Raw genomic sequence first — 27,497 nt, forward strand, 5'->3', positions numbered from 1 at the left:
TATTGAAACATAAGTTCTTAGGGGCCTGACAGGGTAAATGTAGAGAGGTAGTTTTCCCCTTGTGGGAGAGTCTTGGACAAGGGGATAATTTCAGAGGAGCGAGCTTGGATAGAGACATGGAACAATTTCTTCCCTTAGAGAGTAGTGAATCAATGGAATTGTTTATTGTAGAAGTTGGGCTGTTAAATATATTTAAGACTGAGGTTGACAGATTTTTAATCTGCAAGGAAATCAAAGATTGTGGGGAAAAAGCAGGAAGGTGGTTTTGAGGATTATCAAATATCATTTCAATGAATTGCACAGCACACGCAGCGGGATGCGTGCTTACTTCAGCTCCTCTATGTTATGGTCTCATGGGCTTGCAAGGTTCTGAGGTTTGGAATTACCCCTCTCCAAACTCTACTGCCTCTCTTTTCGTCTTTCAACCCATTCCTTAATCTCTTTGGTCAAGTTATTGGCCGTCTGACCTAATGTTTCCCCGCCGGGTGCACTACTAAATATTTGATACTCTTGAGAAACGCTGTGAGATGTTAATGCCACATAAATACAATTTGTTGTTTAAAAGTTCTTGAGGGAAAAGAGATCACGCGCAAAACACACCAATGATTGGGGACTGCAGTTTACTCCAGTGCTGTAAGATTCAATGACTAAATTGCCCACCAGTTGCTATTTGCAGAGCTTTACCGAGAGGGGACTGTTGTAATGGTACATGGAAGGGTGGGTGGGGCTGAAGTAGCGGAAATGAGAGCTGGTGGGTGATTTCCGTTTCCGAGACTGTTGGAAGGTGTGTCTGTCTGTCTGTGTGTGTGTGGTGAGGATGGGAAGGTGTGTGCAATGCGGAGCTCCGAGCCCTGGCTGATTGACAGCTTTCAGGGACTCGGTTGTAAACGGAGCGGGGCGACCTTTCTCTAAACAGTCATCTCGCCAAGTAAATGAGCAGCAGACCATTCTGTGCCTATCATTGCGAGAGAGAGAGAAAGAGAAAATAAAAGGTCAACTGAACATCCGAGAGCTGCTCCATCGGCTTCACTGCCTGTGGAGGGGAGCTTCTGGGGAGGTGAGGTTTTGGTTTGTGTTGGGCGGGGGTGTGTCCTCGTTTCAATGGTTCATACAAGGTGCATGAGCGCAGGTGCTCCATGCCTGTTGCACTGAGTCACTGCCACCCTGCCCACTTCGGGATCACAACACTGCGTTTCTGTGCAAGTCCAAGTGCTCAGCTCTTAAACTGGATGTGTTTGTCACAGAGTTAGACTGTATTCAGCAGGCGTAATCCGTGCATTGTATTCATTGGCGCATGTGTCGTTGGGCGATGTTGTCCTCTTCCATCCTTCGTGTGAAAGTGGCATTGTTTTTTTTTAATTTTTAAGAGACAAATGGCTGCCCATTTAAATGACCAGATGTGACAGTGATGTAATTTGCTTTTCGTTATCTCGTTCTGTTGGAAAGCTATCATTGTACTGGGAGAACGGCAGCACTGTTCTCCCGCCTTCCCTGTAAGACTGAAATATAAAGTAGATGACTGATTACACTGTAGCTATACAGAGAGGGCACCTCCCTGGTATCCTGCTTACATTTTAATGGTGGCTGACATTAAGACAGAAAATAATGGCAGGTTAATGTTTCGGAGCATACAAATTAGCGTGAAGTTCAGCAGCGCAGGGCAACTTTGGTGTTTCGATTGACTTCATTTTCTACCTTGGCAGGAATTCCTGTGTTGATAGGTATGATTTCATTGTCTGTTGTACAAAAATGCCTGTCAAATGATCTAACAATAATAACTTTAATTTGTATAGTGCCTTTGATGTGATTTCCCCCAAGATGCTGCGCAAGAGGTGGTATAAAGCGAACACTAAGATATGTAACATAGGCTCAGTAAAAGAGAATCTTTGCCTTTTAAAGGTGAAGGCAGGTTTGGGGGGGGAAATTCCAGAGTTTGGGCTCAGACAGCTGAAGGCAAAGCCATAAACGGCAGGACGATTACATTCAGGGATGCTTTAAAAGGTCAGGATTAAAGAAGCACAGATCTTTGAAGGTCTTTGGTCTGGAAATACTTAGAAGGGATGGGAGAAGGTCATAGAGGGATTTGAAAATAAAGTCGAGAATTTTTAAGTTGCAATGTTGGTTAACCTAGCCTCAGAATCAACAAGCACCTGGGGTAATGGATGGACAGCACTAGGTGTGAGTGTGCACTTGGGCATTGGACGTTTTCATTTCCATCCTCTGTTGAATCCTATCCCTTTGTGAGCTTTTTATTGTCCCCTTATTATATTTCTGACAGCCAGTTGAAAGAGGACAGCAGAAAGCTTTACGCAGTCTGAGATTGATTCACTATTATAAATGTCTCTGAAATAATACTGTAACCCATTGTGAGTGTCCAGTATCTCTTTAGATCTTTGCATGAGCACATCAAATTACTCCATTGATCTATCCTTAACCTTAATTCATTCCATGTCTACCCCTTTGCAGAATTTTTTTCAGATTTTGAGTTTGCACCCTGATTTGTAGCTTTATTTAATTTAGGAATGTTGATCTGTTGTGGAGTTACGTGCACAATTGCTGGACTTTTTCTGATGCCTAGCTGTTCTAGTTAGGATTTCAAGCTGCTAAAGTGTGGCTTGTCTTAGGAAAGGTAAATGCTGAACAAATGACACTGTCACACAGAAAAACAATTTGTTATTGTTGAAGTGCAAATGTCTCTTGTGTTTTGGTTTTACATTTAAAAATGGAAAGATTCACTTCAAGTGGTGTGTGAAATGTCACACAGATTGAGTGAAAGTAACATTTGACTGATTCCTGGTCAGCGCCTTCGAAATTTGAACAGGATTCTGAGTTAAGACAATTAGCGTTCTTGTTGAAGGGAGGGAGATCTGAGTTTGTGTCTCTCTGCTTGGTTGCTCTGGGATACAGTTCCTTGAATGCTATCTTTATTCCAGAAGCTTATCTGAGCACTGCTTTTGCTTCCACCCTGTGCAGTGTTGTTTGTTCTGAGATGGCCTAGATTTCTATTCCGTCTCATTGCTATAAATCCACGTGGACTGCAGCAGTTCAAGAAGAACACTCACCTTCTGCTTCTCAGGGCAACTAAGGATGGGGTCATAAAAACCAGACTTGCCACTGGACTTCCCAGAATGATTTAAGCAAAACTAAAGTAAAATACATCTTATAATTCCTGTAGATAAGTGAGCCATTGCAGAATCAGCTTTGGGATTGGGATTTGAACCTTTAAACTCAACCCTCATTTTTGAAGGCACAATATTCATAACCAAGAGGAGAGGTATTGCATTTTGGTAATATAAACAAGGACAGGACTTATACAATTAATGATAGGGCCCTGGGTAGTGTTGTAGAACAGAAGGATCTAGGAGTTCAGGTACATAATTCTTGGAAATTTGTGTCACGGGTAATAGGTAAAATGCCTTTAGCACACTTGCCTTCATTGCTAAGACCTTTGTAGGAGTTAGGCTGTTATGTTGAGGTTCTACAGGATATTGATAGGACCTCTTCTGGAGTACTGCATGCAGCTCTGGTTGCCCTGTTATAGGCAGGATAATACCCTGGAGAGGGTTCACAAAAGGTTTACTACAATGTTACCAGGAATGGAGGGTTTGAGATGTAATACTGTAATTGACTGGAAAGGTTGGGACTTTTATTTTTCTGGAGCATGGGAGATTCAGTGATGACCTTCTAGAGGTTTATAAAATCATAATGGGCATTGATAAGGGTATTTTCCTTAGAGTGGGAGAGTTCAAAACTAGGGTGCATATTTTTATGGGGAAAGATTTAAAAGGGACATGAGGGGAAACTTTTTTTAAGAGTGGTTAGTGTAAGGAATGAATTTCCAGAGAAAGCGGTGGAGGCACATTTAAAAGACATTTGGATACGTTTATGAATAGGATAGGTTTGGAGTGATATGGGCCAAGTACAGGCAGGTGGACTAGTTCAGTTTGGGAATATGGTTGATGTGGACTGGTTGGACCAAAGGGATTGTTTCCACACTGTATAACTCTATGATAGCTCCTGTTTTATGCTTCAAGTGGAATGATAATACATTGTTCACTGTGACTTGGTGGGCAACTGTTTTGTCTTGAGTGAAGAGGTTGAAAGATCAAGTCCCACTCCAGCGATTAGTCCAACATTTTACTGCCTTTCTGTTTGTGGTGCTGGCTGTTAGAAGCTAGTAATGCAGGATTATTTCTGTACTTAAGAGCTGCTCCAAGGTCACATCTAAAACTGTCATTCTAAAGCAGTATCTCTCTGTGGTCCATGAGGGTGCTTCAGTTAATCCAGGTTTAGTCTAAAATGTAAATCACTGACATACAATTCTGCAGCTGAGGCTATCGGAGAAAAGACAGAACCGTCATCTCCGTTCATACCATCACACAAACTGGCTCCTGTGTGTCTGGCAGGAATCATAAGCATGGTCAATAAGAAAATTAGCTTACACTTTTTTATTGTTATAACATATAGCTGCACAATAAGATTCTTCAACATTTTAGGACTGAAAATATAGAACAGCAACCTAAAGAACACAGGCTGACATCAGACTAGACTTTTCCAGTCTGACACTAGACATCATCTCATTGAAGTCTCATTAAAACCAACATAATTCTTTCTGGTAAAAATACAGATGGAGTAGGACCAGTGGGTGGTCAATGGCCCTACTCGGATGGTTTATGGACAAGGGAATTTTGGAAATACTGCTCTTGAAGCAATACATTGTAGTTGAGAGACTACAATTCTTTGACCTTTGCTACTGCAATCCTTTGATAAATTACTGCCTGATATTTGAACAGTGCTCACGTATTAGTCAGGCAGTGTTGGCAGTAACAGCATTGCTGTGGGATTTAAGTATCTCAAGTTGAAATTTTCCTTGTCTGAGTCTTTCATTACTTGTGGGAATTGCAGGCTTTCATTGGCCATCCCTAATTGCGCTTGAGAAATTGGCAATCTGTTACCTGGAACTGCTATAATCCCCAGTCGTCTTCCAGGAATTTCTAAGTGGATTTGATGTGATTGTGTTCTGAAAGTGGACATCATCCTTTTTGAAGCTCATAGTAACTCATTTCTTTTTCCTAATATGTACCTAACTCTCAGAAAATAATGTCACCGGGTACAAACTAAATGTCCTGATTTTTGTTTAGGGAGGTGACTAAAATAATGTAGGTGAAAGTGAGGACTGCAGATGCTGGAGATTAGAGTCGAGTGTGTGGTGCTGGAAAAGCACTGCCGGTCAGGCAGTATCTGAGGAGCAGAAGATTCCTAATGACTGGCTTTTGCCCAAAATGTCAATTCTCCTGCTCCTCTGTTGCTGCCTGACCTGCTGTGCTTTTTCCAGAACCACACTGATGACTGAAAAAGTGTGTCTGCTCACTTAGAATTTATGCCAGCTGAATCTTTCTCAATGGCTTCTAGAAATTGAGGACAGCAAGAATCTACTTCCTTCTGCTGTTTGTGGACACACAGCAATCCAGCTGCTACATCTTGACAAGTTAAAAATGCAAACGCAAAAAGCAACTGGACGCAAAATTCAGATTGAAGCTTATCTTTCGATTCTCTACAATCTCATAGCATGGATAGTGGCCATTCAGCCCCTCCATGATAGTGTTGGCTCCTTGATCAATTCCATTAGGCTTACTTTTTTTTTTGCTTCTAATATCGTGTATGCCACGCTTTGCCAGTTGCAATAAACGTTCTCAGTTGGCCAGAACAAAAGCACAGCAGGTCAGGCAGCATCTATAGAGAGATATGGGGTTAACATTTTAGACTGGTTTTGTCAGAACCGGCCAGTTTTGCAAAGCAGATGCAAATTGGATCTCGCAGCACTTTGAATCTCATGGAAGTCAAAGGAGAGAAAAAGGGCACTAACGTGTATTCAGCACTTTTTCATGACCTTCAGACTTTCCAAAGTACCTGCAGAACATGAAACATTTTTCAAGTCTATTCATTAATGTAGGAAGGAGCAGTTGATTTGAGCACAGAAAGTTCCCACAAACAGCAGTGTGATAATGAGCAGGTAATCTGTATTCAGTGGTATTGGTTGAGGGATAAATATTCATTTGAGGAATGTGAAGATGATAACTTATTTTGTACTGTGAGGTCTTGTCTTGTTTCAGTGTTTTATCTGAATCAAACCACCCACCCCTACACCCCCACCCCCCACCCACACAATCATCCCTTACTTTGCTGCACTTGGATCAATTGTTTTTTCAAGTTTCTAGAGTGGGTATCAAGCTGATGAATTTATTATTCTGAGAGGAGAGTGCTACAAAGACATTTGGCTTTGTATTAGCAGAATAATAGTGTGTGAGACAGTAGGCAGTGTTCCAGAGAGTCATAAAGGGCCAGTTGTGCTACAGGATTGAGATAAGTTGGCTAGCTCTGTGTCCTCTAATGTTTGAATATTGTCACAGGACGATCTGGCTTTTTAATCTAATGATTTCCCCCCCCCCCCCCCCCCCATTTTAATTTGACAGGGCTGCTTTTGAGAGATGGATGAAATGGAACCATTCACTGAGGATACTGGGAACCACTTGGAATGTGAGGACTACATGTTTGTTGAATCAGAACATTCTGGTAAAGTTCTGGAAGGGCTCAACAGCCTGAGACTGAACAATGCTTTCTGTGATGTCATTCTGTGTTGCGATGGTCAGGAATTTCCATGTCATCGCATTGTGCTTGCCTCCTTCAGTTCCTACTTTAGGGCCATGTTTTCCACAGATCTGGTCGAGTCTCGGCAGGAGCGGGTGGCGATAAATGGTGTCGAGCCGCAGATGGTGGGATTGCTGGTGGTCTATGCCTACACAGCCCGTGTGCTCATTACGAGAGCCAACGTCCAGGCCCTGCTAGCAGCTGCCAACCTTCTAGACATCATGTCAGTGCGGGAAGCTTGCTGCAAATTCATGGAGCGGCAAATGGATGAAACAAACTGTGTGGGCATCCACTGCTTTGCTGAGGCCCACTCCTGTGTAGAGCTGCAGACCAAGAGTATGAACTACATCTTGCAGCATTTCACTGTGGTTCATAAGCAGGAGGAGTTCCTCTCCCTCTCAACAGAGAATCTCATTGAAATCATCTCCAGTGATGACCTGAATGTCCCCTCGGAGGAAATGGTCTTTGAGGCAGTTATGCTCTGGTTGGAAAGGGATCATTCAAGAAAACAGAATTTTGAGAAGGTAAGATGTGTTCTTTTGAATTCCACTGCCTTCATAGTGTTGGAGTTCGAGGGGTTTGATAGAGACAGCAGTTAATGGGGAGTTTGATAGTTCAAAACAAGATTAAGTGGAAAGGATTTGGGACAGAGAAGGAGAAATGTATTTTCCCAACGTGGAGGTGAGGAAGTTAATACCACTCTTGAAATGATTGATTTAAATGATTGTTCAGACCAAATCAACATTTTAAGTCCAAGCTGAATAGAAAAGTATTGTTCCTGTGCAGACTAACAACCTAATGAGACAAATGGCCTTTTTGTTTAGATTACCTACAATGAGGACACAGGCTATTTAGCCCAACAAATCCACACTGACCCTCTGAAGAGTAATCCACCCAGCCCCATTCCCCTACCCTATATTTACCCCTGATTAATACACCTAACACTATGGGCAGTTTTGGCGTAGCCAATTCACCTGACTTGCACATCTTTGGATTGTGGGAGGAAACTGGAGCAGCAGGAGGAAACACATACAGACAGGGAGAGAATGTGCAAATTGCACATAGTCATCAAAGGCAGGAATTGAACTCAGGCCCTTGGTGCTGTGAGGCAGCAGTGTTAACCTGAGCCACTATGCTGCCCCAAGAATATTAGCTGGGTTTCTGGATTAATAGTCCAGTGATAATACCACTAGGCCATTGCCTCCCCAATCTTTTGTATAATTCGGTGGAGTATATGATAATTTAATGTAGAATGATACAGCAGATAGAGGACATTTAACTGTACAAGTTTGCATCAGCTCTTTTCAAATCAAAATCCAGCAAGCTGGACTTTCCTGATGTCTGTGGCTTTCTCACCCGCAAATACTCTTGAACTATTTGTTGATAAACCCCCCCCCCGCCCCCAAAAGCAGGAGCAGCTCCATCATCTCCCTAGTTCTGTTTTTATTTTAATTTCCTCATGATAACGCATTAACCCAATTCCTATTTTGGACAGTTACAAATGTAAATCAGTCCCCCATTGGAAGCCATGCTTCCACCTGCTGAGTGTCTCTCACTATCTCTCTTTGCATTTTTGAAGATACTTCTTATCCATATTTTCTGACCATCTTCCATTTCACTTATGCTGAAACTCTCTGCTAAAAATATCATTCTTATGAAGGACTGTGATTTTGTTTTTGCAGTGTTGAAAGGTGCTACATAAATGCAGGTTGTTTAAATATGTTATAAACATGGATCAAATCACCTGAAGTGAATTGATCCGCATTTTTTTTTTTGAGCCTTGCTGAGCAGCAAAACTTTTCAAAGCTGGGGCATGTTTCTTATGACTGATTGTATAATGTACTTCCTGGCATCTCAGCAAGTATGTCAGCACTTGGATAGCGAAACAATCCTGAAAGTTCACTATCGTTGGTACAATTTAATGATTTTCTTCATTTACTTATGTTCTCTTTCTGTCCTTGTATTACTTTCCTTTACAAAACAAAAGAGTGCTTCAGTGGTGAGAATGATTTTGTTACTGTGTGCTCACACAATCCCTGAAGGTGATGAGTTGGCAACAGTGTTTGGTGTTGCTGGAGGCTTGTCACCAATGGAGAATCCATGGCAATTTTCAGGCGTTTTGGAATTGAAGTAGAGGGCATAGGCTTAGAGGGAGAGGGGAAAGATATAAAAGGGACCTAAGCTGCAACTTTTTCATGCAGAAGGTGGTGCGTGTATGGAATGAGCTGCCTGAGGAATGGTGGAGGCTGGTACAATTACAGCATTTAAAGGGGAGCTGGATGGGTATATTAATAGGAAGGGTTTAGAGGGATGTGGGCCAAATGCTGGCAAATGGGACTAGTTGTCATGGATGAGTTGGATCGAATGGTCTGTTTCCGTGCTGTACATATTTATGACTCTATGGCAATCCAGTTATTATTCACTTATCAATCCAGTTATTCTAAATGGAGTCTGCCAGTCTGATATTTCCACTTGTGGCTTGGAAACCCCTTTGTTCTGTTGCAGCAGAGTTCAACTATTTGAACACATCCTGACTAACAGTGAGTAGGGTCACCAAGTCAGTGATTGACATAGCACAGGAAGCTTTGAGCTCCTTAATGCATTCTTGGAATGCGGATGTCCCTTGCTAGATCAGCATTTATTGCCCCTGAGAAGATGATGGTGAGCTGTTGTCTTCAACAATTACCACATGGTGCTGGTTCACTCACAGGGCTATTGGGAGAAAGTTCCAGGATTTTGGCCCAGTGACAATGAAAGAATAGAAATATATTTCTAAATCAGGATGGTGAGGGGCTTGGAAGGGAACTTTTAGTTGTGTTCCTGTGTATCTGCTGTCCTCTTCCTTCTCGTTGGTAGAGATCATAGGTTTGGAAGGTGCTGACTAAGGAGCCTCAGTGAGTTACTGCAGTGTACCTTGTAGATAGTACATACTGCTCCTACTGAGATTGGTGGTGAATGTTGAAGATGTCTGTACCTGAGTAAGTACAGAGAAAATTTATTTGATCTACTGCCTGCAACTGGGACTGGGAGAAGAAGTCGGTGCATTTTGGCAAAGGTTTGCTTTCATTATGTAGGAATCTTAAAAAAAAAAAAAATTTCTAAATTTAAAATTCTTTCAGATTTTAGAGCACATTCGCCTGCCTTTAATTAGTCCTTATTACATCCATGACACCGTAGAGTCGTTGAAAGTCATCCAGGAGTCTCTCCCTTGTCAGCGGTTGATTTCTGAAGCAAAGGACTACCTCTTGTTGCAGGACAGACGTGGGGAACTTCAAAGCTCTCGGACCCGCCCTCGCAGATCAACAGGTGAGTGCTCCAGCAGCCTGGCTTTCAATGCTGTGATTTGACTCCTGTTTCTGCAAGAGCCTAGGATGTCTTAGAGCTCGTCACCACTGGTCACTGCATGTTTGCAAATGTTTTGCTGTTGCGAGGTAGAGAGTGAAGCAGCTAAGTTGCACACAGCAAGCTGTCCCAAGCCACGCTGTGGTAACGCTTAGATAATCTATTTTTGTGATGTACTTTGAGGGATACGTACTGTCCAGGACACTGTGGAGAACTCCTCTGCTGTTCCAAACAGTGCCAGGTTTTTTTAACACTCTCACCTGTGCGAGGTAGTTGTTGGGTTAATTCTAACGAAAATCAGCACTCCATTGGAATTGTTGGCCTGGGTGACAAATTTGAGCAGAATCCACAACCCTCTGTCTCAGAGGCTATAGTTAGAAATGAAACTAGGTGTGACTCCCAATTGGATTAAGGTGAACTGATCATGTTATCAGCCAACATCTCATTAATGCCAACAAAGTAATACGTACTTCTGATGAAGCAGCTAATTGATAGCTAAGTTCAGTTGAATTCACAAGAATTAGGAGCAGGAATTCGGCCTCCAACACTCCAGAGAAAACAGCTCCAGCCTATTCTCACACTCCCTGTAGCTCAAACCCTGCAACCCTGGCAATATCCTTGTAAATCTTTTTTGCACCCTTTGAAGTTTCACAACATCCTTCCTATAACAGGGAGACCAGAATTGCATGCAATATTCCAACAGTGGCCTAACCAGTGTCCTGTACAGGTGCAACATGACCTCCCAACTCCTATACTCGATGAAATGACCAGTAAAGGAAAGCATACCAAACGCCTTTTTCACTATCCTATCTACCTGCAATTCCACTTTCAAGGAACTATGAACCTGCACTCCAAGGTCTCTTTGTTCAGCATCGCTCTCCAGGACCTTCCCATTAAGTGTATAAGTCTTGCCCTGATTTGCCTTACCAAAATGCAGCAATTTATCTAAGTCAAACTGTCATCTGCTACTCTTTGGCTCATTGGCCCATCTGATCAAGATCCCATTGTACACTGGTGTAACTTTCTTCTCAGTCCACTACACTGCCTATTTTTGTATCATCTGAAAACTTACTAACTATACCTCCTATGTTCACATTCCAAATCATTTATATACATGGCAAAAAGCAATGAACCCAACATCGGTCCTTGTGGCACACCATGGTCACAGGTCTCCAGTCCGAAAGTAACCCTCCACCACCACCCCCTGTCTTCTATCTTTTTGAGCCAATTCTCTATCCAAATGATTAGTTCTCCCTGTATTCCATTTGATCTAACCTTGATAACCAGTCTACCGTGAGGCACCTTGTTGAATGCCTTGCTAAAGTCCATATAGATCACATCCACCGCTCTGCCCTTATCGTTCCTCCTTTGTTATTACTTCAAAACACTCAATCAAGTTTGAGACATGATTTCCCATGCACAAAGCCATGTTGACTATACCTAATCAGTCCTTTCCTTTCCAAATACATGTACATCCTCTCCCTCAGGATTCCATCCAACAACTTGCCCACTGCTGATGTCAGGCTCACTGGTCTATAGTTCCCTGACTTTTCCTTACCACCTTTCTTAAACAGTGGCACCACATTAGCTAAGCTCCAGTCTTCCAGCACCTCATCTGTTGACTATCGATGATATAAATATCTTAGCAAGGGGCTCAGCAATCATTTTCCTAGCTTTCCATAGAGTTCTAGGGTGCACCTAATCAAGTCCTGGGGATTTATCCATCTTTGTGTTTTAACATATCCAGCACCACCACCGTCTGTACTATGGACATTTTTCAAGATATTGCTATTTATTTCCCCACATTCTATATCTTCCATATCCTCCTCTTATAGTAAACACTGTTGCAAAATACTTGTTTAGTAGTTCCACACATAGGTGGACTTGCTGATCTTTAAGGGGCCCTTTTCTTTCCTACTTACCCTTTTGTCCTTAATATATTTATAGAATCCCTTCAGTTTCTTCTTAACCCTATTTGCCAAAGCTGTCTCATGTCCCCTTTTTGCCTCCCCCACCCAACAACCAATTTCACTCTTAGGTATACTCCTACTGCCCTAATCCTCTTCTGAGGATTCACTCGATTTTTGCTTTGTATACCTGACATATACTTCCTCATTCTTAACCAAAACCTCAGTTTCTCTAGTTATCCAGCATTCCATACACCACCTAGCCTTGTCTTTCACCCTAACAGGAACATACTTATCATATTTTTGAAGGCTTCCTATTTTCTAGCTGTCCCTTTACCTGCGAACACCCAACTCCTCCTTCCTGTAAAATGGATGATTTCATGTTTTCCTACATTGTACTCCATTGTCTAGATCTTTCTGAAATTTCAGTTCGTCTTGTATATTCAGGTCCCAGCTAATCACATCTCTATTATAATACTCATTTACTATTATTTATGCTATTACTTCATCCTTCTCATTATGAATGTAATTTATATTTGGGTAAAGAGCCTTTTATATCTGTCCGAACCAGATCCCTTCTCTTCTCTAACTCTTGCTAGTGTAGAGTTTTACTTGTGCACTCTTTGTCCGTGTGCACAAAGAAATCCAGTCTACTGCATTATTGGCCCGACAGCCTAGTCTCGATCATTAGCAGCTGTGGATCTTCTACATTCTCTCAAGGGATAGGTGGGACATCCAAAAGATGGCTGCTGCAATGTTTCAGCTGTCACTCAGTACTGCTCTGAGAGTTCTGTACTAGAATTTGTTTCTGTTTCAGGAAGTGGGCTCTGAACCTCATGGCTCAAAGGTGGCATTGTTACCTGCATATGCATTCTGACACTGGAATATTATAAATAGAAACAATGGGAGTGTGCTTTACCATACTGAGGTGAAGGGTGGAATATTATTTGAGCAGATTTAAGTTACTGACTTTTAGTTTTGTCCCCTTCAATCTTTTCATTCTCTCTAACTTTCTCCTTAAAATAAAAGTAGTAATAAAGAAGTTTAGATAGAGAGAGCTCAATTCCAGCTTGTGTGGAAAAATGGAACTTGATTAACTGAATCATGCCACTCCCTCTGAGGGGACATAGTCCAATGGAAATTATGGCTTCTCTTGAGGGAAAGTGCAACTTGAGACCCCAACACCAAGACAAAATTGTATGCTTCCAGGTTTTAGATTAGATTAGATTAGATTACTTTACAGTGTGGAAACAGGCCCTTCAGCCCAACAAGTCCACACCGACCCGCAACCCACCCATACCCCTTACCTAACACTACGGACAACTTAGCATGGCCAATTCACCTGACCTGCACATCTTTGGACTGTGGGAGGAAACCGGAGCTCCCGGAGGAAACCCACACAGACACGGGGAGAACGTGCAAACTCCACACAGTCGGTCGCCTGAGGTGGGAATTGAACCCGGGTCTCTGGCGCTGTGAGGCAGCAGTGCTAACCACTGTGCCACCGTGCAAATTTTACAACATGCTGTTCTTCAACTTATCAAATACAGAGCTGTGGTTAAAGTGCATCCAATTTTTTGGATCTGTTCGTTTTAAAACAAAGTATAAGGATCCAGCCCGGATGTATTTGGCAGCACTGTCCGGAACAATACAGGAGATTGTCTTTGAACCACATATGTGGACCTCTGCCTAGTTTTATGGGTTGGACTATGCTTGTGTGTGTGGGCAGAGGATTGTTGACACTGTCAGCCGTTGATGAACAATACTCTTATTCATTGGTCTCTCTTTCTTTCTCCACAACTCCCCTGTTTTGATTATTTGTGTAAACAGATAAACCTCAGAAAAGGGGAATAAAATCAGTTGTGGCTCACTCATCTAAGGCATAAGGTTGTGCATTTCAAGTTCCATTCCTCAGACTTTAGTGCACAAACTAATCTGACAGTTGGTGCAGTATTTAGGGAATACTGCAGTATCGGGATATGTTCTTATCAATGAAATAATAAACTGAAGTCCTATCTGCCCCCACCTTTGGGATTGAACAAATCCCATGGGACTATCTTTTGGGAGAGCAGGAGCGATCTTCCCAGTATCCTGGGCCGTGTCAGTCTATCAACCCGTATCACTAATACAGATTATATGTTTTCTTTTGTGGGAATTTGCTCACCCTGTTCCCAAGTTAGCTGTAGCATTTCCACAATTACAGTAGTGACTGCAATTAAAAAAAATTTCATTTGCTGTGAAATTCTTTGGGAGGTTCCGAGATTGTGAAAGGTGTTACAGAAATTTAGCTTGCTTCTTATATTAGTGCCAGTGGTTTAACTGGGGTTTAAGAATGATACCTGCTGTTTCTCTTCCAGGTACAACGGAGGTGATAATAGCGGTTGGAGGGGAAGATGATAAAGTGGTTCTTCGCAGTGTGGAGAGCTTTGATCCCATTGGCCGTCATTGGAAGTGCCTTGCCTATTTGCCCTTTGCTGTTAGTAAGCATGGACTTGTTGCATCAGGTATAGCCAGTCTCCACATTGTTTTAACCTTAGTCTTTTAAATGTGGGCATATTCACTCAGGATGATTTTTGGAAGTTTTGTAGCACCTTTTTAAAATAGCTGAGTTAAAATCAATTAATGAATTACATCGGACACACAACAAAGAAAAATACAATTCTGCCTTCGCAATCTTTCCACTTAACTCCCTCCCATTTTTCTTCAAAGCTGTATTATTGTAACCATCTTTCCATTTCCCTTGTGTTTGTACAGCTCCACCTTCAGTGCATCTGTACTCTCTTCTTCAAACTACTTTCTTTTGACCTAGAGGTATAGCCTAGCGACTGATCCTTTCCTAATGTGTACATTCTCTCTCAATTTTGGTATCATCCTTGTACATTTTATCTACACTGGCTGTTGCCTTTCAGTCCCATTTAAATAGAGATACATTTTTGACTAGAACTGCACACGTGCGCTGTAACCTAACCAAGATTCAATACAGTTTAGAGCACCTTCCCTGCTCTTCAGTTCTTACCTTATTAGAAATAAAGCCTTAGTGCTTGATTTTTTTAATGATGGCGTGACGCACCAAAAGCCAACCTTTTCCTAGCTACCATCAGTTCTGAAGAAGGGTCACTGGACCCAAAATGTTAACTCTGATTTCTCTGCACAGATGCTGTCAGACCTGCTGAGATTTTCCACCAGTTTTTGTTTGTGTGGGTTGGGGGAGTTGTGAATCTTTCTTCCTCTATCCCACGTAGACCTGCATCTTCCATGTAATAAGTGAGCTGCTTGTTCTTCCTACCAAAATGCACCATTACTACCTATTATCTGTATTGAACTTCATTTGCCATTTATTTACCCATCATGCAAGTTTATTAATGGTCTCTTGTAATTTTGTTGCAGTGCCTTGTAATGACTCTCTTTCACAAATGGGCAATGTTATCCAGTGAACTATATGAATGGTTATTCATCAACACTTTGGCAGAAAGTTGTTCTTCCCTCACTCATCACCCCACTCACTACACCTCAGAGTTTGTGCGCCTCCCTCACATTCTGTGGTGTGCGCCTTGTTTGGGGTTATTGTTCCACAGACTTGTTCTTAAAGATTTATTCCTGCTGCAACATGTAACCAGTAGCTGGAGTTTTCTTTTGTTTGCATTTCCATTGTAAAGGCTACACACTTTATTTGGAAATGTAAACAAGAAAATGGATTATCAATCATATTTTCGTTGCCCAAAATGTGGAATTGTGGTCACTTCATGGTTACAGGAGCATATAACTTTGTTGGATTTTAATACAACTAGTGTTCCTTTTCAGTTAATATTTTGGAATTCTTTAAACAAGTGGTTTCTTTAAAGCCAAGTCAGCATAAAACTGTGTAGTATCAAGGGAGCAATGTTCGACCTGACATCCAATTGTTTTCTTTGTCCTTGCTTCACATAGTCAAAACTTCAGTTTATAATTTTTTAAAGCTGGCTCGCAAGAGAAAAAATGGTCATGAGAGATGGGGAGCATGGATAGGATGCAAATCGATCTTTTTAGAAAAGAAAACTGACCAAGTTTTAAGTTGTTTGGTGCCTCTTGTTGACTGACCTTATACTGGGCCACTGAGGTTGGTTGCTTTATTGAGCTGAAAATCTGGAGACTTATCCTGTGTAGTCTATTACCAGCTTTGATGATTGATAATACTGCCTCCAATGGCTCCCTCCTGCATTTATGTAGCGCCATTTTAACATACTAAAATGGCCTAAGATGCTTCACAGGAGGGTTATCGCACAAATCCACAAATCATGACAAAAGGAAATTTGGGATTGATAACTGAGAGCTTGGATAAAGAGTGGATTTTATTGAGCAATTTGTGGAGGAGGAACACCAGCATTATGCTGTAACCCTTGGGTAATTATTGACCTGATGATAACTTGCTGTCCTATGATGGGCATATGTTATGTTCTGCCAAAGAAGATGCCCTTTTGATAATAACAGAAGTGTGTTTGGAACGAGCGGAAATCCAGTAACGCTGGAGTATCTTACAACAATGGATTTATTTTGATTTTAATTTTATTATCATGTGTACTCCTGTACAAAGTACAGGAGCTCAATTAAAAAGTGTATAATGTCGCCACACAAGGCACCTAGGTACAGAACCTTAAGAACAAGTTAAAAGTTAAACATTGATGTAATTACAGTAAAGCGTAAAACTTATGAAATAAGGTTAAAAGTTACATATTGCAAACCTTCTTTTTAAGTGGAAAATAAATAAAGCTGAAAGTTCAAACATTACAGACTTGAGTGTTTAGCCATAGTGGGACCACACTTTGAGGAATCACCTCAAGACCAGAAGTCCAAGTTGAGGTCAGGCCAGGCATATGGACTGCCACGCTGGACCACTGAGAGGTGTCATGCCAGGCCGGGAGACTGGGAGCCCAGAGGCCAGGAGAAAAAAAAAGGACGAAAGAAAAGGAAAGAAATGGAGCAGACAAGCTCTGACTGAAGTGTCCTACTGCGCCGCCACCTTTGTCCTCTCGAGTGTGAGTTTGCTGTGTAATAACCACAGGACATGCACTCAGTTATCTGGCAGAAGGCTGGCTAAGAAATCTTTCTGAATTGTTGGGTAATTGAACAGTGGTTATTGATTTCTTTCTGTAGGTTCTACCCTTTACTTGGCCGGAGGGGAGTTTCCTGATGGTTCTGCGAGCAAGGAAATGTGGCGCTATGACCCATGTTTCGATATGTGGCATGAGATGGCAGCAATGAACGTGGCACGTTCTGAGCTAGGTAAATCATGTTTGTCAGAAATGTCTTTCTTTTTCTTTCCCTCCCGTGTCCCACCGAATAATATGGGGAGAAGAAAAGTTTTGAGTTGTGTAGTCTGATTTCCCACCCAACTCTCTGCTTCATGTCTGTGTGTTTGGTTGCAGCCAGTGTCTCCTACCTCAACAGTCACAAAATGTGAACACTTTCCTTAAGTGAAAATTAGAGATTGGGAAATGTTTCTCTGCATGGGCTTTGTGTTTTGTTTTTAAAAGTATATGGGGATGCGATATCAGTCATGATCAAATGGTGAAACAGATGGGCTGAATGGCTTATTTCTGCTTCTCTACCTTATGGTCTTAACAAGGTGGTGAGCTCAGATGTTGTAGCCATGGCAGCATTCAATAAGATCACCAAGTCACTGGTGAACCCTGAGTGGTGGTTAATTCACCATCCAGTTCCAGGCACTTGTAGCTTTGCTGGAGGACAGGAGTAGCACCCCATGACAGAATGTCTTAAAGACCAGTAAGCTAATCCTGAATTAAGCAGCAGCCTCCTCTACCTGCAAGTGATGTAGCCCTACTACAGAACAAATCAATTTAATGATTATAGTCACTCCCAAATCCAATCCAAGGGTCCATGTCCCTGCATTAGACATCAGATCAAGCAGACCCAGTGATGATCATTTGCCAAAAAAACTCTAGTGGAAGAGTTCTTTGGTGGGGAAAATACACATGGTTATTTTTAAAATATTTAAGGCTAAGAACATGGGAATAGGGTGAATTCTTTCTTTTGAGTGTGTTAAGTGGAGTTTTCAACAATCCATGTTTCCTAGCTGTTGTTTTAGTACTTGAGCTGCATTACAATGTTTATACTGATGGTGTAGGAGGATAGAATCTTTCCTCAGTAGCAGACAGTTAGTACAGCACAAGCTCACCATGAAGGTTGTCGCTGGTGTCCTCACTTGCCTACCACTCAGGAGCGCTCCCCTGAGATATAAGGGAAAGATTCACCGTTTTAAGCTGAACACCTCTGATGCTAGCCAACCTGGGTGTTCTGCTCTATGATTTCTCCCAAAGAGACAGCAATCTTTTCCAAGGCTCTAACTGAAGATCTTTTGCTATACAGTGAGGCTGAACAGGAGGAAATATCTGGAACAGGCCTTAACTTTGGGGAAAAGAAATGTTTCGGTGAAGTTTTAATTAATTTTTCAGGTGCTATTGTATCCATCAAGTCTGCTCAGAATTTCCATCAGCTATTCCCTGAATCTCATTTCCGTAATCTCATTTCCGTAATGTCATTTTCCTGTACATTCACTTTCCAGTCATTGGGAATTCTATTTCTAGCACTGATTCAAACTCTGTTCTATAATTGCTTTCCATGAAAAAAAAAGACTGCACCTACAACCAGCTTTCCTAGAATTTTTTGTTGGGATGCTGGGACATTCTTGGAATCTGGGAAAAAAAAAAGGTTTGTGTTTAGTTGAGGTCAGTACTAAGCCTGTTGTAGCATTCAGTTATAAGCAAAATACTGCAGATGCTGGAAACCTGAAATAAAAACAAAGTTCTGAAGAGTTCAGTAGGCCTGGCAGGATCTGTAGACGGACAAACAGAATTAATACTTTGAGTGTAATGTGACTGTGTTTCTCCTTCAGTTAGTTCAGTTTCTGACCCTTTTATTAGAATACTGACTGTACCTGCAAATTAGTCGCAGACTCCACACCTTATGTAAGGGCTATGGAATAGTTAACCATTGACTATTAATGTTCTAAGCACAGGTCAGGTAAATGAGTAAACTTCTTTGAATCACTTGCAGCTAGAGGAGACGGCTGCTTCATGTGCCTCTCGATCATTCCCTGACAGTAACACCCTTTGACTTTTGTTTCCAAAGCTGGCTAGCTTATCTCCAAATTGGTGCATGGGACTATGTTCTCACAGACTGATCAACGCACTGGATCCACAGAGCCATTGACTCTCAAGATGTGTGTGTTATATTGGGCATTTCCTCAGGTTATGGGCATTTGTGGCAAGGCTGCTCTTAATTGTCCAACTCTAGCTGATTTGAAGGTGGCGGTGAGATATCTCTAATTGTTGCATGTAGTGTTTGATGTGACAGTGTGTCTTGCTGAGCCACTTGACAGAGACGCGTGTGTGGGACTAGAGATTTGCTTCCCTCAGGGACACAGCACTGAACCAGGAATGACAATTTATGAGCTTCATGATCTCTTTGATTGCATTAATTTCAAGATAATTTTCAAGTTCTGAAACTACAGGCGTGGAGTGTACTAAGTGAAGTCTTTGCATTTTTAGATCAATTGCATTCTGATGGAGGTGAATAGCTACTGCGTAAATCCACTCTCTGTAAACGTTTTAGATGTTTTTCCTCTCCATGTTCTGGCTCCTGCCCTCCCCTCCCTAAAATCTGCTTTCTAGAGGAATCATCACCACCAACTCCTCTGGTGGGACAGGTTGGGTGGGACCGAAAGGTTGGATTGATTTCTTATTTTCTTCCCACTCTCGTCCCTGTCCTGTCTGCAGGCCTTGCTATGTTGGATGGCTTTGTTTTTGCTGTGGGAGGTTGGGAAGGATCATCGAGGCTGGATTCCGTGGAATGTTACAATCCTCACACAAACACCTGGCACTTCCTGGAGTCCATGAAGATGGCGGTGACAAGTCCAGCTGTGGTGGCACTCCATGGGCTCTTGTATGTAGCAGGTAAGTAAATAAAGCAAACGATGCTATCCCGGCTACCTGTTAGATTCAGGCCTGATGTGATAACTGCCTTCTTTGGTTAGAAGAGAAAGAGGACTTGCATTTATCTAGTACCTGTAATGAGTCAGATGAAGCAAATTCCCACCCCCTCGCCCCCAAAAAGTAAATTTTGGGGATGGCTTAGGCCTAGCTTTTATATTTTTTTAAAAGGCAAGTGTTAAGTATAAGTTCCACATATGATTTGATTAGTCCACCACTACGTTTCAATTAAAACACACACTATTCTTACAACACAGTTAAAATACAACAAAAAGAAGAATTGGCATAACTTTATGGAAATATTTAACAAGATAATGTATTATTTAACTACTAATCATCAAGTGTTCCAAAATAAGCAGCTTTCCATAAACACACCCTTGGCAAAGACAATTCAGCAACAGTCATTATTCTCTCACGCTGCCCCTCTCCAATCCACAAGAAAGTAACAATCTACCCATTGCTTTTTAAGAGGAAGTCTTGCAGCCAGTAAAAATCACCAACCAACTGAAAGCAAAACCAATATCCTCCTCGTCTCTTGTGAACCTGACTCTACCTACTTCTGATTCTTGTGTTGCACTTTTAAAAAAGAAAAATACCTAGCAATAACTCCAAGCGGTTTATCAACTGCCTGATTGAAGGCATTTTTTTTTTGCACCGTTGTGACAACACTCCTCTGCAACAAAACAGGATAGAACACATCTCAAAAAGGCACAGTATCGTCACACACCTATTCAGGATCTCTCATGTGCTAAAGTGTATGATAGCCTATGAAATAATGGTCCAGTCATTATGATGTAGGAAGTGTGATCCCAATTTATCAATACCAAGCTCTTCTAATGGTGATCTTTTCATTGGAGGACAGGGTGACCTTCCCCACACATCCCCAAGACCTTGCTTCCTGCAAAAAGGGCCAGTTTGTGACATGTCTTTTTTTTTCATGGTTGACTAGTACTGGTGATTTTAAAAAAAAATTTCAACCAAATTTTGCCTCTTGGATAAATTAGTGGTAAGTTGAATTGAAAAGCATAAGGTTGAGGAATTTCAACATTGTGCACATTAATATTTGATGTTTCCATCCACCTTTTTATTTTGTTTCACAATTCTCCTGTGCAGCTAATTTCATCAAGACTTTGAATTCACTCTTGAGTATTGGAGGTAATTTAATTGGTTCATGGATGTAGCTGGCTTTATTGCCATCCCCAACTGCTTTTGAACTGAGTAGCATTTTCGGAGGACAGTTAAGAATTAACCACGTTGCTGTGGATCTGGAAGGATGGCAAATTTCTTTCCCTAAAGGACATTAATGAATTGGACTATTGGAAAAAAAAAATCAGTCTTCAGTGGTTACTTGTCATTAGTCATACAACATGGAAACAAACCTTTTGGTCCATATTGACCATTTCTCCAAACTAAACTAGTCCCACTTGCCTGCATTTGGCCTGTATCCCTCCAAACCTTTCCTATTCACATACCTATCCAAATGTATTTTAACCATTTGTAACTGTACCTGCATCCACCGCTTCCTCTGGCAGTTCATTCCACACACTAGTCTGTGTTTAAAAAAAGTTGCCCCTCATGTTCTTTATAAATCTGTCTTCTCTCATTTGACTAGCGTTTAATTCAATTTTTTAAAAAATTCAAATGTCCTGATAGAATTCTGGTGAAATTCAAACCTATGGCCTTGAAACAACTAGCCTGGGATTCAGGGTTACTCATCTAGTGATGTTACCATTACCCTAATGCCATTCCATTGATACATATGATGTGAGGGAAAACCTTGAGCATTTCTACTTCTGGAAGCAGAAATGGTGCCATTTCACAATTGTCTGATGCAACATTAGAGGGAGTGTTTGGGGCAAACGAGGGAAGGAAAGGTGGCAAGCAAAAAACTATTGAGTATTCACTTTTATGGTATTTTAAGAATTGTTGAAGCGAAAGAAGTGTAATATTAATGAGGTTTGACTTCACAGGGGGAGCTGTCTTGGAAGATGGTGATGGGATGGATCTGGTTCAGGTGTACAATCCCAAAATTGACTCCTGGTTTGAGGTGGCTCCAATGCAGATTCCGCGTTCTGGTTCTGCTGCCTGTGTCCTCCAAGGAAAGATTTATGTAATTGGTAAGAAGTGAGAAAGATAGACCTGCCTGTCTGTAGCACCTTTTACAACCCAAAATACATTTTGGTCCATGAAGAAGTGTTGAACTCTCTCTCTCCAAGTTTTGTTTTCCTATCACTCCTGTGCGTACTGTTATACGTTGGTTCCTCTCCAACAATGCCTCAGTTTAAGAAAGAATTACCTTGCTTTCCAATCCCACTATTGCCTTGTCCTTCCCAAACTCTAGCTTCCTGCAACCTTCCCAGTATTTTCCCAATTTTGTCGCCACCTGTGAATCCCTGATATTCCATTGCTGCACCAATGATGGCCATTGGCCTTCATATCCTTAAACCCCATGCTTTGGAATTCTCATCTTGAAACTTCTTCATCCTTGAGATGTACAACCTGCATCTTCACCTGTTCTAATCCAATGTGATAATGCCCTGAGCTGAGATAGTAAGAACATTAGGCGTAAGCCATTTGGCCTGTCCATCCTGCTCCACCATCCATTTGGACCCCAACTGATCTGATTGTAGCATAATCATTTTCCTGTCTTTGTTTTATTTATTCAAGGGATATAGACATTGTTGGCTGGACTAGCATTTTTTTGCACATCCCTAGTTGAGTGTCTAAGATATGTATCTCTTTTCCTAGGTGGCTGGCATGCCTCAACAGAGAACACTGATAAAGTGGAGCAGTATGACCCCAAGACCAATACGTGGAAGATGTGTGCCCCCATGAACGAGAGACGCTATCGACCAGGGGTGGCTGTGATTGACAGTAAAATTTATGTGCTAGGAGGAGAGGAAGGTTGGGATCGGTGGGTATAAGCAGTTCCATGATTGAATTAGATTGTCTGGATCTTATGGTATTTGTCTGCCTAGGCTCATATAACCTTACCCAACAATCAGTCTCAATCACTCGTGATATTTTCAGGTCCAACAAATTAATGGGGGAAGACTATTCCAGATTTCCATTACCTTTGTATACTTGGGAAGCCTTGCCTTTTGTGTCTAGCTGTTTTTCCTATTGCCCTTTTGAAAGAAACAGAGGAGGATATTGTGCATGTGCTTTCTCTTTGAATGAGCTACCTAACAAGTGCTGGCCTTCTGCTTTTTTCCCTTATTACTGCAAAGCTTTTTCTCCTATTTTCACCACCCCTTGTTTTTCATTTTGGTTCAAAATGATTTCTATTATAACCTGAGTTGTAACACACTTTTGTTTAGTGTTAATGTCAGCTGGGGAAAATTGCAGGGAGATGGGGATATTTCTGCCAGCTACCAGACTCTGCTCCTATGGTGAAAGTTTGGATACTTGCTTCTTTATATTTCATGCTTTTATATGTTGTATTTTGTTCAACTAATTCTTCAGCGAATTTATTCAAGTAAATAGGGTCATAGAGATGTACAGCATGGAAACAGACCCTTCGGTTCAACCTGCGCACGCCGACCAGATATCCCAACCCAATCTAGTCCCACCTGCCAGCACCCAGCCCATATCCTTCCAATCTCTTCCAATTCATATACCCATCCAGATGCCTTTTAAATGTTGCAATTGTACCAGCCTCCACCACTTCCTCTGGCAGTTCACTCCATACACGTACCACCCTCTGTGTGAAAAAGCTGCCCCTTAGGTCTCTTTTATGTCTTTCATTTGCTGACTTGTTACCTTGCCACAAGTTTTTTGTGTAGATTAGATTCCCTACAGTGTGGAAACAGGCCCTTCGGCCCAACAAGTCCACACCAACCGTCCAAAGAGTAACCCACCCAAACCCATTTCCCTCTGACTAATGCACCTAACACTATGGGCAATTTAGCATGAGAATTCACCTGACCTGCACATCTTTGGACTCTGGGAGGAAACTGGAGGAAACCCATGCAGACACTGGGAGAATGTGCAAACTCCAGACACACAGTTGCCTGAGTCCGGAATCGAACCTGGATCCCTGGCGCTGAGAGGCTGCAGCGCTAACCACTAAGCCATTGTGTACTATAAGAGAATTTTGAAAATGGCAAATTTTCAAGTTTTTTTTCTTGTTAATTAGATCACTCCCAATATTCCACTGCATAAGAATTGTGAACTTTGATCCCCCCAGTAGCTGTCAAGTTTTTTTTTAAGAAACAAAATTGTTTTAAAGACAGACTTGATAGATGTGAATTGTTCATTGATTGTGACCCAATCAATGGAGGTGGAACTGAGTACTGCAGATGCTGGAGATTCGAGCTCCCAGCCTTATTCCTGATGTAGGGCTTTTGCCCAAAATGTCGATTTTTCCTCCTGCTCAGATGCTGCCTGACTTGCTGTGCTTTTCCAGCACCACACTCTTGACCCAACCAATGTACACAAGCGGTAATATTTGTTATATATAAAGTGACATTGGATCGGATTTGGAAAGCCTGAAAGCCTCCGACTGAATATTGACAGAAGAATGAAGGTCTCTAAGGTCAACTTTACTTCACAGTTAATCTATAGAGTCATGATAACATAGGAGGCCATTTGGCTGTTCATAAACCTCTCTGAAGAGCAATCTATTCAGACCCATTTCCTGTTCTCCCCCTGTGGCCCTGCAATTTTATTTCCCTTGAGTCTTTGATTTAGTTTGTTTTCAACTTTCATTAAACAAATAAACTAATTTTTATTCAAAGAACAGACAGGGAATATTGGCTTTATTTTGGAGATTTGCTGTAGTGTCTCTCCTTGATTCATTGTGCAACTTGATCTGTAGCAACTGTGATCACAGGTAGCACAATTGTACACTTTTTTTCTTTCCTTGTTTGATTAGCTACAGAATTCTTTTCAAAGGCCCAAATTTCAATTCAGATCTGTGTGGAAGGATTGTACAAAAATCCAGTAATTCTCCACCCTCCTCCTCATTGTTTGCAGATACCATGACACCATTGAGCAGTACAGTGAAGAAACCGGCAAATGGGAAATCTTTGGAGAAATGCTCACAAGTCGCAGTTGGTTAAGCTGTGTCTCAGTGAAGATGCATGGCCCAGCCACACAGATCAAAAACATTGTATGAACTGATGTGAACATTTTCTATCTTGTGCACTCTGCATTATGTGCCATTGTCACCTGCAATTTTCCAGGTTAAGAATGTGTGAAATATTCTTAGGGACTCCTGATTCCACTGGTGCAAGCTTAGAGAAGCATGTTGAGACTAATTTTTAACATTGTAGCCCAGGTAGTATCCTGATGGAGAGAGATACAATTCCTTTAGGAAATCTGTTGAGATTTTGTTACAACCATGTCAATGGGGTGAGGACAATGGGAGCTAGTCTGTTTCTCCAAATTGCTGTCCATGTGGAATGTTCCTCCTGATAACCAAATCAACCTCTGAAATAATCCTTTAATTTTGAAGAGCTAACAACAGCTTTGTGGCAGTGGTGCTAACTCTCGTTTTTAAATTCTGACTCTGCAAACAATTTTTTTTAAAAAGCAAATTATTCATTTTGGTGCAAGAGCTGTTCCAGAACAGGAGCATTTGTTCCAATTGTTTATTTTTCACACATCTCAGGTAATGGTATCTGTCCCTGCTGATTACTCTTATTGAGATTTTTGTTTCATGTACCCTGTTCCTTATCAAATTCAAACCCCAAGGGAACTGTGATTGAGCAGCAGATTCACTAACTGTTTTGAAGGACTCTAAAATGGAAGGTAATTTGTACAAATGAGTTTGGATTTCTGTTGTATCTAAAGAGTTGAGCTTTCATGTTCAAAACAGTCAGAATGCACATACTTAATCCTTCCTACAGAGCTTTATCTTTGTACCCTGCAAGTAGCAATAAAATGCAGGGAACGAAATACTGCTTCTGTGCTCCAATTGCTACAAATTTACAACTTAGTGTTAAAATCTCACCACTTGTTCGAAGGAACTATTAAATATGTTCTCACTTTAGGAAAGGCTTCACACGCTCAGATACAAATTTGGAAGTTTTGTTGATCTCGACTTAGGTTGGTTTTCCTGCACTCTACTGAAACCTTTAAGTCTCAAGACATATTTCATTATCCATTGCAAGATGTGTGCAGTAAGTATCACTGAAAATATTGAAGATAAAATTTGACCAAACTTAACCTTCCAAAAGCTTCAGGTATTGTTGTACTTGGTACTCTGCTTAAAGACAGTAATCTCACATGATGCAATAAAGGTATTGTAGCTAGGAGTATAACCCTATGGGTTTTTAAAAAATTGCCCATGTACAAATGCTTTTGCACCTTAGTATAAGTCATTTTGTAAAGTCTTAATGCAAATAGTAATGTATAATAAAATTTTGTATTAAACCATTCATAAAATATTCAAAATTACATCATTCATTTGCCACTCACCTCAATGGCTACAGCTCCAATATATAAACTTTATGCTATTCAGAGCAACTTTTGTACCCTCCAACACCAACTTTTATTGGCAGTGTATCATCTAATTTACCCTGACGGCTGAAAGGCAACAAGGGCAGGAGAATGGCCCTGTTTCACTTCTACCTTCCCCCATCTCATTACCTTTGTGTGAAAATGGGACTCCTTCCATGCTGGGTTCTAAGTTTCCTCCTTCATAGCACATTGAAGATGGTGGTCAGTCAAAGGGCAATCTGGAATTAGAAATGATGTCATTTCCTGTGGTGACATCAACCCAAGGAAACCTAAACAAAGTGGGCCACCCTCTGGAGGCTCACTAATGTTACCTAATCTGGTGATGAAATGTCTGAAAACAAGCCTTCAAGCTCAGTGAGCAACCCTACAGCCAGGTAATCTGGAATGATGGAGTATATATGTACACAGTGGCTTTGTTGGTGCTACTGATATCCCCATATGGGTAGGAATTTCCTACACCTCCAGTAGAGAGTTTCTATTATCTACATCTATCTCTTCTGTAACCTTCACACTTCTACCTGGCTTTGACTATCAAGGTGAGTACACCTAATCTACCTACACTTGTGTAACACATGGCAAGTGACTTGCTGGACTAAAGTCTTCACTCAGTTTGGCACAGTGATGATTCAGGTACATCCACATACTCCCTTGAGGGTGACTGAGGAGGGGAAAAACTTGATCTACTCTTTGCAAAAAAGGCAGGGCAAGTGACTGAGTGGATGAGTACCTTGGACTAGTGATAACAACTTATGGAAAAGAATAAACCTGATCTAAAAGTTGTCAAAATTGGCTTTCTTCCACTTTAAAAGGGATATGGGCCAAATGCTAGTAAATAGGACGAGATTAATTTAGAATATCCAGTTAGTATGGATAATTTGGATCAGAGTCTTTTGTGCTGTACATCTGACTAATTTAGGGATAGACAAATAATTGATCATGCCATTAACATCCACATCCCTGAATGAATACTGCAAGAAATCCAACTCATTACATCTCTCCATCAAAAACTGGTATAGGTGAAAGGCAGGATAAGAAAAGCTTACATTGATGGAAAGACAAAATTTACCTTTTGGATTAGGGACTACTGACCTTTGCTACCATCTAAAGTTAGAAGAGTTCTGTTATACAATGCCAGTCCAGCATTTTAAAG

General features: G+C 41.3%; 1 protein-coding gene across 3 annotated transcripts; it reads left to right on the forward strand.

Moving 5' to 3' along the window:
* Window positions 1-780: 780 nt before the first annotated feature.
* LOC140464547 (kelch-like protein 24) lies at window positions 781-26,254 on the forward strand. Of its 3 annotated transcripts, none has more exons than XM_072559760.1 (9): window positions 781-1,057; window positions 6,474-7,172; window positions 9,903-9,954; window positions 14,255-14,401; window positions 17,028-17,156; window positions 19,670-19,846; window positions 21,853-21,999; window positions 22,631-22,796; window positions 24,860-26,254. In XM_072559760.1, the coding sequence occupies exons 2-9, from the start codon at window positions 6,489-6,491 to the stop codon at window positions 24,999-25,001; spliced, it is 1,644 nt and encodes a 547-aa protein (XP_072415861.1). In that variant the 5' UTR covers window positions 781-1,057; window positions 6,474-6,488; the 3' UTR covers window positions 25,002-26,254. The 3 variants fall into 3 exon arrangements, with proteins under 3 accessions (XP_072415861.1, XP_072415859.1, XP_072415860.1); XM_072559758.1 differs by having other exon boundaries at window positions 9,768-9,954; window positions 24,860-26,252; XM_072559759.1 differs by lacking the exon at window positions 781-1,057 and adding an exon at window positions 1,521-1,721 and having other exon boundaries at window positions 9,768-9,954; window positions 24,860-26,253.
* Window positions 26,255-27,497: the final 1,243 nt, after the last annotated feature.

The sequence above is a fragment of the Chiloscyllium punctatum genome, chromosome 40, assembly GCF_047496795.1.
Source record: "Chiloscyllium punctatum isolate Juve2018m chromosome 40, sChiPun1.3, whole genome shotgun sequence".
Classification (NCBI taxonomy): domain Eukaryota; kingdom Metazoa; phylum Chordata; class Chondrichthyes; order Orectolobiformes; family Hemiscylliidae; genus Chiloscyllium; species Chiloscyllium punctatum.